Source organism: Cetorhinus maximus, chromosome 17 (genome assembly GCF_964194155.1).
Source record: "Cetorhinus maximus chromosome 17, sCetMax3.hap1.1, whole genome shotgun sequence".
NCBI lineage: Eukaryota > Metazoa > Chordata > Chondrichthyes > Lamniformes > Cetorhinidae > Cetorhinus > Cetorhinus maximus.
In genome coordinates, this window is record NC_135895.1 from 39,369,676 (window position 1) to 39,383,837 (window position 14,162).

Here is a 14,162-nt window from a genome sequence, read left to right on the forward strand (position 1 = left end):
AAGTCAAATAAATAAAATTACAGATATCCAACAATAAAGCAATTAAGACTATATATAAGCAATGTTGAATATTTATAGCTATGAGGCAATATTTCAATGGATATCAGTACCAATAATAGTTTTTAGACTACTAGAATATTATAATAATTATCTTGGAACTTCACTTCAATGTTCATTCATGTTATGCATGTTTACCAGCATATGCTTATGCTGTTAATTGCTTTTTTCTTGCAGTAAATGGTTCTATTATAAACAAACATTTTATTCAAAAATGTAAAACTATCTTTCAAAACAGAGCACTTAATAAAAGAATTACAACACCAACCATTTTGGCAAACTGATGCAAAATATTTATTCCAAGTTATTTTAATGCAGTAGTTTTCCTCATACAGATATTCATATGTGATAGCCACTTTAAATTTGTAAATAACGTTATCAAAATAATCTTAATCTTTGAAATTTCACAAAATTTATATTTTACAATCCACCCTGAATATCAAGGCTGTTTGAAGAACTCAAAGCTCCTATTGTGAATATTTTACAACTGTACCAAAGAAATGGAGATAAACCTCTGGTGACAAATCTTGTTTTCTTCTTCCCAAAATATCACGACATTGAAAAACATATGTAGTTAGCATTATTCTTGACAACCTATCATCAGTATTTTGAATTTGTCTCTTACACTGCTTGTTCTATCACACTGCTATTCCTACTAATTGTCTGCAAATGTTTTTTTTTCAAGCTTTCAAAAAATACCCACTTCTTTCCTTGCAAATGATTACTCAGAATGTGCTTTGCCCCCTTTTCTTCTTTATTGACTCATATTTCATTCTACGAAGCGTTCAACAGGACCAGCTGGTCAAAGAAAAAAGAAAAAAGCTCAACAAGCAAATTTTCTTCTTTGGGATATGATCAACTCCCTTGTGCATGGAAAAATATAACTCTGTGCCAAAAGAGCTTTAGTAAGTTTAGTCCTCCAGCTATAAGAAAACATATAATGTGAATTCCACTTATACCAAGTTTAGGCATCATCATCAGAATTGGTACTACTGCTAGTTTCAGAATCTGAATCTTCATGCAGCCCTGTACTGAAAATGCCTCTCCAATGGGCGAAATGTAAAGCTGTACATCGGTTCTTCAACTGAAAACCATTTTTCCTAAAGCCATTTTTCTTGAGCTATAAAAAATGAGAAAGAGATGATTCTGCATTAGTCAGTGTTGCTCCATAGCAGACAATCACATCTGAAACATTTAAAAGTGAATCAAAATTAATTAGTGTGTGACACTATTGGACCACTTCCCCATGAAAATTACAGCAATTGTTTAAAAAGGAGTTCAGTCAAATTAAGAAGACAGCCTCAATCCTCAAGATGGAAAAGAAAGCATAAGGTCTATATAATTGGGCCTGAGGTAAGGAATAGGGGGAGCAATGGACGAGGTCAAAGGAGGCAATGTGTCTGAGAAGAGTTTGGGATAAATGTTATGCTCTGATAGTTCTGGACTACAATTGCGCAGCCACTGTAACACTGCTCAAGGTCACACAGTCAGATATGGCTTGTTATGGCTGATGCAGTTGGTAAAGCTGAGTTATTTAAAAATCCCATAGGGAAACTTTAAACAACTGTCATAACCTATAATTTTAAGTGTTATGTTTGAGATGCAACACTAAATTCAGGAATCATACCACTAGTTCTCAAGAGGTTTTATATTAAGCTAAATTAAACATTTTATTAATTTACACAAGTTAAATATATACACATGGCTTCAAATTACCTAAACTAATCTCCATTAAGGCAACAACAACCCATAGACTTAACCAGACACCAGGCAAAGCATTTTCACTTTATGAATTCAAAATGAGGTTCTTTTCACTTTGGCTCCTGTAAAGACTGTTGGAGGCTTACAGCTGCTTTTGATGCCACATTGCCTCTGCTCTACACACACAAGCCCATTTAGCACAGCCCATTGAATGTAAATTCTCATTGTATCACCAGCCTCTTCTAACAATAAAACCCCTTTCATAGTACCAATTTTATTAGCAATATAAACATATTGCTTGGTCTCTGCTCACTAGGTGCCAGAATTCACTCCACTTCTTGAATGCTCTATTAAAAAAATGCAAATGCACTCTACCTCTCTTACATCTCAAACTAGTATACATCAAAGCACCCAGACTAGCTGGCTTTAATCCAATTAAGACACACCCCAGACTAAACTTCTATTCTAAAAGAAAAATATTTTCTAATAATATTATATACATTAATAGCTTCATGACATGGCTGTGGACAGTTAAGCCAGTTGAGTGCCAGTCATGTTCACATTTATGGTCTTCATACTTGAGGGCAAGGGAACGGGAATTGAACCAGATGGGCAGTTGGGGTGACTTGATAGGGAGTAAAGTCATAGAAACAAAACCAAACTTTGGGCAGAAAACGTATATGGCAGACAGAGATTTAAAATAGGCCTTTAGAGCAAGACACATCTTACTTATCTAAATCATCCTATTTGTGATAGGATGTGATGGGTAAAGGCAAGAAGCTGATTCAATATGTTGCCTATTTTTTCTTGGTTTGTTTATTTCAGAATAAATTACATTTAAAATACAACAGGAGACAATTCAGCCCGAATTGACTGATCTTCCTAACATGACAACTAAAGGTGATTTAACTCTGCTGAAGGGTCATATCAGACTGAAAACATTAGCCCTGTTTCTTGCTCCATAAGTGCTGCCAGGCCTGAGTTTTTCTAGCATTTTCTGTTCTTATTTGTGATTTAAACTGATATTGCCCACTATTTTACAATGCCAGTATCAAAACCACGTCATACGAAAGTAACATAAACTGCAGTGAATTCTCATGCATTACTGTGCTGAGCACTTGGTGAAATAGTTTGCCAACACTTTTTCAAAATTATAATGTCCCTTTAAATAAAAAGTTTTTGATCTACATTGAGCCAAGGCACAATTTGGCTTTAACCATATATCTATCTCAGTTTTTTTATTCTTATCCAAAGAGCGAATCCTCTCAAGTACCATACAAGTGTTGAATAATACTAAATCCAAAGAGAGGGGGAGGTGGTGGCATAGTGGTATTGTCACTGGAACAGTAATCCAGAGACTCAGGGTAATGCTCTGGGGACCTGGGCTCGAATCCCATCACGGCAGATGGTACAATTTGAATTCAATAAAAATCTAGAATTAAAAAGTCTGATGATGACCATGAAACCATTGCCAATTGAAAACCCATCTGGTTCACTGATGTCCTTTCTTTAGGGAAGGAAATCGGCCGTCCTTACCTGGTCTGGCCTACATATAACTCCAGACCCACAACAATGTGACTGACTCTTAAAAGTGCCCTTAGGGTACAAGAGCAATTAGGGGATGGGCAATGAATAAAATTTTAAAAGAATGTTCAATCTGAAAGGTGGCATTGAAGCCTGTGACCTTTTTTTTAAAAAGGTGCCACATCATCTTCATCTTGGCAACCAGAATGCAGTTTTGTGGGTTTCATGCAAAGTGGACCTGAGGCTAGAGGGAAGCCAAATTTGTAATAAGCAAAGGTACAGCCCTTCAGTGTGGGATTCCAGCCCTTTAGTGGAAGGTGCCCCCAAATTAAAGGGCATGAAAGAAGTCTGATGTTCTGTGTCTACTGCTGAGCATTGGAAGGAGGTTGCAAACTATTCAGCAAAAACAGATGGTGCCCCCTGGAGATTTCTTTCAATCAGTGGAAGTGCAAGCTATGGTGTTGAGAAATCTCTAGGAGGTCCTGGCTGGCATATTCAGCACATCCCACGCACTGAGCTACCACCTCACTAGCAATGTGACAATGGATAGACAGGAAGATGGCCAATGGCTAAAAAAGAAAGAATAGTGGGTAATGTATTACTGCAAATTGGAAAGATTTAAAAAGAATCCCCGTGGGGTCACTGTTAAAACCGCTGGACTTTTTAAAACGAAGTGCAAAGACACAATTAGGGATTTCAGGCCGACAATTCTTTCAAAGTGAGAGAACAAGTTGGTAAAACTTATATATTCACACAAAAAATTGACGTACTAAATTTTATAAATGGGGGCCGTTGTGTACCAAAGCAAAGATTTCATGCTAAACCTATTCACAATCATTGGCTCGACTGCAATCAAATTAGTACATCTAGTTTTGGGTGTCCTACTTTATGAAAAATATCATGGCACTATAGAGAGTACGGACGACATTCACCACGATGATTAATTGGCTGTGAATCTAGAGAAACTTGGAACTCTTTTGACGGGTTTGACAGAGAAGGTGAATAGATCGGATAGAGGTATTCAAAATTAGAAAGCAAGTGTGCTTTGGTAAGATAAAGTGGGAAAAAATTATTGACACTGCTCCAAGAATCCAAACACTATTTATGAACTAGAATTCATAAAATTATCAAGAACAAAGGTGTATATGAGAATCTTTTGTTTAAACCAGGGGTTAAGTTATGAAATTGTTGTGATCTCAGTAGAGACCAGAGAAGTGTTCATTTTTTAAAGAATCTGAAAACCGAGGTAATTACAAAAAGAATGAAGCCACAAGGTTCACAGTTTAAATCAAAAGAACTTTACTGCACAATAATCAGAGAGCATGAACACTAACAAACACAAGATCCGAAATAGTCAGTTACATTAAAGATATCAAAAGTACAATTAACTCAGTTACTTCTAATCTAAACCAAACTCGTTAAATTACATTTCCTTCCACACCAGTTGAACTCAATAACTCAAGTCAGATAATTAGCAAAAATTGAAAGATTAAACACTTGGCTGAGTACCATTTCAAGATTCGTATACCTTACTGAGATTCCTTGGGCCTTATTTTTACTTCTCATAAGATTGTCTCTTCAAATCTCCTCCAACCGTCCTATGATTGCAAACTCCCCATTGAAGACAGACGTCTCTAGTGTAGCCACCTCAGGTCAAAACTCTTCCCGGTTATAATATTCTTTAACTCTGAAACCTTGCATCTAAAACTCTTTCACTCTCTTTTTCTTCAGCCTGGCTATACCAGAAGTCCAACTCACTGTTAGGAGTCTTTCAGTTAACAAGGCATTTAAAATATTTAGCCAACACACCAGATTTCAACTGGATCCTTCTTGAAAGATATGTTTCCTTCACTTCAGCTTGTTCTAAACTAAGAAACAAACCACAAGCCATCCCCACCCTCCCGCTTGAACACAGAACCATGATCAGGGCAAAACCAAGGTCTTGCAATGTAACTGCAAATAAGCTATTCCAAGAACGGACAATTCTTTTCCTGGCTAAAAGTAACTGCCACTGACACATGCAAAGGGCTTTGAGTGGGTATCGTATGGGTGAACACTGCCAAAGTGTCAATGCATAAAAACACCATCGAGTGCATTAAGCACCAGGTGGTTGGTTCCTCCAGAACAACAGGATTCAGCTACATTAGCGTATGCTAAATGAAAATAAAGTTTAATTATGAGTCTGTCAACACGCCGTAGAGAGGAAATGTGATGTAATAGTCTGATCCTTGGATCCTTATGGATAGCAATCAACAAAATTAAGCTAATTGCACTTGTGCACTCGGTCTTAAAATAACGCCAGAAAAAATTGTACTCCTCGGAACGATGACTCAGCCAAACACGTTATAACACTTTCGAGATTATTGGACCAAGTTATTCAGTATAATTTTGGTTTGCATAATTCACTTCACCTGGAGAAGTGGGATAACTTCATATCCTACCTAGACTCTGAAGCAAGTAAATTTTAGAAAATCACTGCTCCAGTTTAAATTTTTAGTTTTGACTCCTTGTAACATACATATTTGCAATTGAAAATAAGCAGATTGGAGAAAAAACTAAAATTAAGGGTATTTTTACATGCTACAAACACCAATTCAGAATGTATTAAAAATATGTTTGGGCTTGAAATTAAAGCTGGCCTCCTAAAAGTTGCAAAAGCCTATTTATTTTTTGCATCTGCCAAAAACTGAATTCCCAACAACTGAATTTTTAAAATGAGGCAAAAGTTTTCAGGAAAGGACGGAATATAGACTTCCTACAAGTCCAGGAAAATATGCATCTCCTTGAGGAAATCAGTTATGTATGTTTTCAGTTCATACACTGCAACATTGAAACAAACCCATTACAGCAATTGTACTCTTTAAAATAGTTCTTATTCAAGATAGCAGTTATTCAAAAAGACATAAGCAAATGTGTTCAATTCCAAATACTAGTTCTGCTCCTACCCTCACTCTTTCCATTTTCTTTCAGCTACATATCAGAACAAATTAAATCAGCTGGTGGTACTCTGATGTTATCAAACTTACTCATTATTGAGTTATGAGCGTCACTGGCAAGGCCAACATTTATTGCCAATCCCTAAGTGCCCTCGAAAATGTGGTGCGCCACCTTCTTGAACCACTGCAGCCTGTGTGATGTAGCCACATACACAGTGCTATTAGAGATGGAGTTCCAAGGCTTTGACCCAGCAACAGTGGAACAGTTTCAAGTCAGGATGGTGTGTGACTTGGAAGGGAACTTGCAGGAGGTGGTGTTCCCATGCGTTTACTGCCCTTGTTCTTCTAGGAGGTAGAGGTCACAGGTTTGTAAGATGCTGTTGAAGAAGCCTTGACAAGTTGCTACAGTGCATCTTGTAGATGGTGCACACTGCTGCCACTGTGCGCTAATCCTGGAGGGGTTGCCGATCTACCGGACTCCTTTGCCTTAGATACGTTGAGCTTCCCCACTCCAAAACTGCCGCTCGGGATGGAGGTAGTGCTAAAGAATTGCTACATTGACAGCAGTGCCAACCTTATGGTTAGGTGTAATACTATTGACACAGTATTGATCCAAAGCAGAGATTTTTTTTTGAAATACAAACAGGAGTAGGCCATTTGGGCCCTAGCGCCTCCTCCACAATTTAAGGAAATCAAGGCTAATCTCATTGTGGCCTTAACCCCACATTCCTGCCTGCTTCCCCCATCCCCCTCCACCCCCTAATCCTTACCTCTCTTGTTGACCAAAAATCTGTCTAAGACAGCCTTGAACTTATTTAATAACCCAGCCTCCACTGCTCTGTGGAAGAGAATCCCAATGACTAACAACCCTCAGAGAAAAATCTCATGGTCGAGATTTAATATATGGCTTGATTAATCCATTCAAATAAAGCATAAATCAATGCAATCGTATTTTTAGTTTTTCTTTAAAAAAACTGACACAATACACATACCTGCTCAGTTTTAGCCTGGAACTCCCTGAGCTCATCTTCAGTCAGAGGCAAGAAGTTATCATCATTCTCTGAGCATTCCTGCCAACCCATTGCTTTCAATAATCTGTGCAGAAATGAACATTAGGTCAAAGATCAATCCTGATCCTGCTTAAAAAAAATTCAAACCGTACAAAAAGATCTTGACATTACAGCTGTTATCTTTGTTTTATTTATGATTTAACTAAGTACAGAGGAACGTGGCCCAGCAGAGGTTCTAAAGAGCAACTGAACTGTGACCTTTCATGTTTAAAGGGGGTTGTAAAAATGCCATGCTTTCATTAACAGTCTATCATTCAAAGTTACTAATAATGAGCTGTTGAATACTCAAATCATTCACAGACTCAAGATTGAAGGTAAATTTGAACCAGTGATTTTTCTAAACTTTGTTCCTGGCAAACATCTATTTCCATAGGGCAGGATGCACTGACAGAGCTGAAGCCTTGAAGAGTAGCTAAAGAGCTTTTTACGTTGACTCTGTGGATCACCGGCTCCTGGGATCTACGGATTGCTCTCCAGTAGCAACCAGAAAGCCCTGAGGTCACCAGCTAGGCAAACAGTTGAAATTCATTTTACTCACAGGAGTGCTTGTGCTAGGAGTGTGACCAGGTTAGACAACCACGTCAGCCCTGAATACTTCAGGTGGGCAATGGGGTCCAAGAAAATTGGTTCCTATACACCTTCGTGACATTAAAGATTGGAACCAAGAAGTGTTAAGAACTTCCCCATACCACAAATACAACACTAACTTCGTATGAAACTGGATAATCCCAAGAATTGCCATCCAACTTGAAATACATTTTATAGAAACGATGAACACTAATTTTACCCTAATAGGAAGTTTTAAGAGAAAGCCCACTCTGACACGTCACAGAACAACATTCCAAACAAGTCTTGCCATTTTCAATGAACAGCTCAACATTCCCAGTTTTTTCCAATGTCCACATTTTGAGTGCAATGTGCTCTGCCACTCTTCATTCACCTAGTTCTAAAGGATGGTTCCAGTTGATTACTGTAAAAATTGGTCTGACAGTAAGCAATCATTCATCTCTGTAAATTTTTCAAAATTATGAGTCCAAACAAAAGTGCAATTGACTGGTGCCGAACACTTGGGAGATAAGACACATGGTTACACACTCCAGCTGAAATATCTTTCGATGTTGGTCAAATGATGATAGGCAGCATACCAGCACTTTAAAAAGCACTTCTAAAATTTCCATACTTATGAAGGGAGCAATAACAAAGACTGAGCTGAAACAGGAAGAAAAGTCATCCCTTGCAATTTTTGCCATTTCCTGTGCAATTATCTCATAATTTGGAGCAATTTTGTCTTGGTAAATAATTTGCTTTTACTTATGGCATTTGTGGTAGTAATGAAATACTTCATTTTTTGGCTATGGGAAAGGAAACCTGGTAGAGAATGAAGAAAATAAAACATTAAAATCTAGCAGAGGTGCTTTAATGCACAGTATATCCAGGTGTAGACAATTATCTGATAGAAACACAGGGTAGGCATATGCAAATTGGAAATCTATATCTGCTGGCCTGTTCAAAATGTGTTTAGTAATGAATCTCAATTGGGTTATTCCCTATATTCTAACCATCAGTGCCAGAGCCTTTTGTAGTCTAGTTTTCACACTGTTGGAAGTCATTCCCTTAACTCCTCCATATCACTTCATCTCTCCTCACTCTCTAAAGCCTCCTTAAAACCTACTTCTTCACCCAATTTCTTTGCTCCTGTTTGTTTCATCACCTTGGTTGTGACGTGCCTTGGAATGCTGTGTTCTATTAAAAGGTACAAAAACCGGAGTTGTCTGAAAACTGGACATTTTTACAATGTGCCATGCATCAATCTGAATTGAGTAAAATAAAAATAACTTACCTGGACAATTCAGCTAGGTGCTATATTGGTGCAGTGTGGCACCTACCAACCCCCACCCATCCTAGCTGATGAATCAGTACTCTTTCATGATGATCACAAATTGGAAAAAGCACTGAAGGCGGCAAGGGCACAGAATGAACCCAATGCCCATCACTAAGTGTGGTTCGATAGCTCCACCACTAACTACGCCGGCCAAGCCCTAAAAGACACAGCTGTTGTGCTGGGCCTGTAGCAGGTGGTGAGCGAACCAAGAGGGGGAAACTACTTGGCCTGGTCCTCACCAATTTACCTGTCGAAAATGCATCTGTCCATCATAGTATTGGTAGGAGTGACCACCGCACAGTCCTTGTGGAGGTGAAGTCCTGTCTTCACACTGAGGATACCCTCCATTGTGTTGTGTAGCGCTACCACTGTGCAGCATGAATAGATTTCAAACAGATCCAGCAACTCAAAACTGGGTATCCATGAGGCGCTATGGGCCATTAACAGCAGCAGAATTGTATTCACTACAATCTGTCACCTAATGGCCCGGCATATCCCCTACTCTACCATTACAATCAAAATTAGGGAATCAACTTCAATTCAAAGAGGAGTGCAGGAGGGCATGCCAGAAGCAGCACCAGGCATACTTAAAAATGAAGTATCAACCTGGTGAATCTACAATACAGGGCTACTTGCATGCCAAATAGCAGCAGCAACATGCAATGGACAGAGCACTGTTGATCCCACAACCAATGGATCAGGCCTAAGCTCTGCAGCCCTGCCATATCCAGTCGTGAATAGTAGGGGACAACTAGACAACAGGGGTAGGCAGCCCCACAAATATCCCCATTCTCAATGATGAGAGGGCCCAGCACATCAGTGAAAAAGTTAAGGCTGAAGCATTAACAACAATCTTCAGCCAGAAGTGCCAAGTGGATGGTCTATTTTGGCTTCCTCTCGAAGTCCCCAGCATCACAGATGCCAGACTTGAGCCAGTTCTATCCAGTCCATGCGATAGCAAGAAATGCTGGAGATACTGGACACTGCAAAGGCCCTGACAATATTCCGGCAATAGTATTGAAGATTTGTGCTCCAGAACTTGCTGCACCCCTAGTCAAGCTGTTCCAGTACAGCTACAACACTGGCATCTACCCAGCTATGTGGAAAATTGCCCAGGTACACAAAAAGCAGGACAAATCCAACCCGGTCAATTACTGCACCATCAGTCTATTCTCAATCATCAGCAAAGTGATGGAAGGTATTGTTGACAGTGCTATCAGGTAGCACTTACTCAGCAATAAACTGGTCACTGACACTGAGTTTGTGTTCCGCCAGGGTCACTCAGCTCCTGACCTCATTGCAGCCTTGTTCAGAACAAGGACAAAAGAGTAGAACTCCAGAGGTGAGGCAAGATTGACTGCCTTTGATTTCAAGGGAGCAGTGGGCCCCAATAAATCCTAGAGTAACTGAAGTCAATGGGAATCAGGGGGAAAACTCTCCACGTGGTTGGAATCACACCCAGCACATAGGAAGATGGTAGTGGTTGCTTTAGGTCAATCATCTCAGTCCTGGGACTTTACTGCAGGAGTTCCTCAGGGTAATGTTCTGGGCCCAATCATCTTCAGTTGCTTCATCAATGATCTTCCCTCCATCATAAGGTCGGAAGTGGGGATGTTTGCTGATGATTGCACAATGTTCAGCACCATTAGCAACTCCTCAAATACTGAAGCTGTCCATATCCATATGCAGCAAGACCTGGACAATATTTAGACTTGGGCTGATAAGTGGCACATAATATTCGTGCCACATAAGTGTCAGACAATGACCATCTGCAACAACAGAGAATCCAACCATCTCCCCTTAATATTCAATGGGTATTACCATCGCTGAATCCCCCACCCCCAACATTTTGGGAGTTACCACTGGCCAGAAACTGAACTGGACCAGCCATATAAATATTGCGACTACGAGAGTAGTCATAGGCTGAGAATTCTGTGCAGAGTAACTCACCTCCTGACTCCCCAAAGCCTGCCCACCATCAACAAGGCACAAGTCACTTGCATGGATGACTGCAGCTCCAACACACAAGAAACTCGGCACCATCCAGGGCAAAACAGCACGCCTGATTGGCACCACAAGCACCACTCAAACTTAATTCCCTCCAGCAGGATGCACATTGGCAGCAGTATGTGCCATCTACAAGATGCACTGCAGCAACCTTCCAAACCTACAACTTCTGCCACCTAGGAAGACAAGAGCCGTTGATGCATGAGAACACCACCTGCAAGTTCCCCTCCAAGCCACTCATCTTGGAAATATATCGCCGTTCCTTCACTGCCGCTGGATCAAAATCCTGGGACTCCCTTCCTAACAGCACTGTGAGTGCTCCCTACAGCACATGGACTGCTGCGGTTCATGGCGACAGCTCACCACTGCCTTCTCAAGGGCAAATAAGTTATCTGCTGTTCTCACACTCCGAGTGATCCTTCACCCCACTTGACCCAAGCTGCCTATGGCCTGAACCGAAGCCCGGTTAGGTCTGAAATCCAGCATGGTCTTGGTCTAGAGGCACTATACCTATACTATGCGAATGTAGGCTGTTACTGCAGTAACTAGAAACGTGTTCCTGTACCACAGAACACCATATGAATCACCACAGCAATGCAAATTGCTGACTGAAGAACTTGAAAAACGGCCATTTCAAAAACAGCATCACTCGTAAACCAAAGTGATAACTTTCTCATGTCAACCATCTTTATGCTTTTTAAAAAAGAATGCTTATTTTGTGCCAATTAAGGTGAGGTTATAGATATTTTTCTTCTGTGAATCTATGTGCATCAAGTAAGATTGACCAAAATCATTCTTACTTGGAGCTCCAACAGTCAGCAGAGAGGAAGGATTTTTATCCCATTGGTCTGTACTAAATCCAAATCTAGATTCAGAAATTCACTGTCTTGCCCACATCTGTACAACTGAAAATAAATCCACCACAACAGTTTCATGCGGAAATAAAAAATAATGATACCTATGTTCTGCTTCAAGAGAACTGGAAAGATAATCTTTTTCTGGGCCACAGAAGGAGAGACTATGCTGATGACCATTTGCATTCCCATTTTTCTTCGTTTCTGGAATATTATCTACACAGCCCTATTGAAAGAAATAATTAAAACAAAGAAATAAATGTTTGAACAGTACAGGTAGAAAGCGGATAGCACTATTTATGCAACACTTCTAAAAATGTGTTGTTACAATCCCAACTCATATTCCAGATTACTGAAGGATGAAAAAACGTGATTTTAAAGGAGTACTGGCAAGCATATAATGGGGATAAGTCAGCAATTATCTAAACAGTACACACAAAAGGTCCCCACAAATGAATCAAACTGTAACGTGAATGTAAACAATGATTCATACCCAAATGAAACAGGATTTTATTTGACAGCATAATAGGGAAATGTGTTTTAATAATATTGTCTTCTGTAGGAACGCTGTTCAATTTGTAGCAGAACAACTTGTCGTGAGAGCAGGGTTATACAAACAGCTGCTGTAAATCTGTGAGATAATTCTGAAAGGAGCTGGGTTGCTGAATTCTTGAGCAAAATCATCAATGGCAACAGCTTCAGTATTAATAACCCTGCAGAAAGTCATCAGCAAAAAATCTAGCTTCAGCAATGAGATCCTCAAAAATAGTTGACTTTTGACCAAGTTATTGGCCCACATTTTGATGTGGTAATGATGGTGAAACTGGCACTGACAGCAGTTTCTAGAGTTTGCACCTGTGCAGGATAATGCAGAAATCCAGAAGTTGCTATCTGTTATTCAATGCTTCTCCAGAATGTGCACTGTTGAGACACCTCCCACATCAACCCCAGAATGTAATTCCCAAGCTATGAATTGGGAGAACTTCCACTTTTACGCAATTAGTCTTGCAGTAAAAAACCTTTTTAATGGCATGCTAATTGATAATTATTACTAAACACCATTACTGGCCTTGAAAAGCTAATTTTATGTTTACATAATGTAAAATTTATCCCATTACAATAAAGAAAATTCCAAATTTTTTAAATGATATTTCTTAAAAATGTCATCTTTATTTTAGCCTCTATTTTAATTCAATCCCAATTTTAATCATTTACTTTATCTAAATTTAAGTAAAAAAAAGTGAAGGGATTGAGTGCTTTTAATTTTAATACAAAAGCAAGATACAGCAGAATCTGGAAATCTGAAACAAAAACAGAAAATGCTAGAAATAATCAGATCAGGCAGCAACTGTGGAGAGAAAGAGTTAACGTTTTACGTCAATGAATCTTCAATGCTTTTACCTCCCTGGTTTTCTGCTTGTAAGAATATTTTTGATGTGATTGGCTGCTTATCCTGCTTGCAGCTGGACACCTGGAAATCCCTTGGACTTGGTGCAAGATTTAAAAAGACACTCAGGAAAGCAGAAATCCAGGCCATAATAATGATTAGATCTTTGTGGGTAGCTTTCTTCAATGGCAGCGGTGAGACCATCACTTGACTACTGACAACATCATTTAGCCCACTGAAACATTTTTCATACTTTATATAAACCAAAAGGAACAATGGATGATTAAAGGTGAGTTCTTAATTAGAAATCAATTTGCACTACCTAAAATCTATGTCAAACTTTTAACATCTGTTCAAGTTGCATTCTAAAATAGATATCATAAAACGGCAAAGCTGTTGGGAATAAGTTCCATATTAAATCAGGAAAATGTGGCACTATTACCACAAATCTGTGCTGTTCAAGATACTTTGAACATTGCTAATAAACTACAGAATGGAACACTCACATGACAAATAAGCAGACTATACAAACCATGTAAAATTGATTAATCTTTTGTATACATTCTCTGAAATGCATTTTGAATTGCCGAGTGGGTATTTTTTATTTGTATGGTTGGGGAAGCAGTTATAGTTTGATGTAGAAGTTAACAATCCATTCAACAGCTTCAGATAACGTAGTGTGAATGGTTTTCTCAGGAATGGATTTCTTAGGGCAGAAGTTCAGTATTTTGGCAATGGTTCATC

The 14,162-nt window shown here is 39.1% G+C and overlaps 1 protein-coding gene across 5 annotated transcripts in view; it reads right to left on the reverse strand.

The window, feature by feature from the left end:
• Window positions 1-327: 327 nt before the first annotated feature.
• The window catches only part of gpbp1l1 (GC-rich promoter binding protein 1-like 1), a 76,649-nt gene continuing 62,814 nt past the window's right edge, over window positions 328-14,162 (reverse strand). For all 5 annotated transcript variants that reach the window (XM_078561053.1, XM_078561052.1, XM_078561048.1 and 2 more), the window contains exons 10-12: window positions 12,136-12,257; window positions 7,211-7,313; window positions 328-1,177 (exon numbers count right to left, since the gene is read on the reverse strand). In XM_078561053.1, coding sequence (XP_078417179.1) covers window positions 1,022-1,177; window positions 7,211-7,313; window positions 12,136-12,257 — 381 coding nt within the window. In that variant the 3' untranslated portion in view covers window positions 328-1,021. The remainder of the gene's footprint in view (window positions 1,178-7,210; window positions 7,314-12,135; window positions 12,258-14,162) is intronic.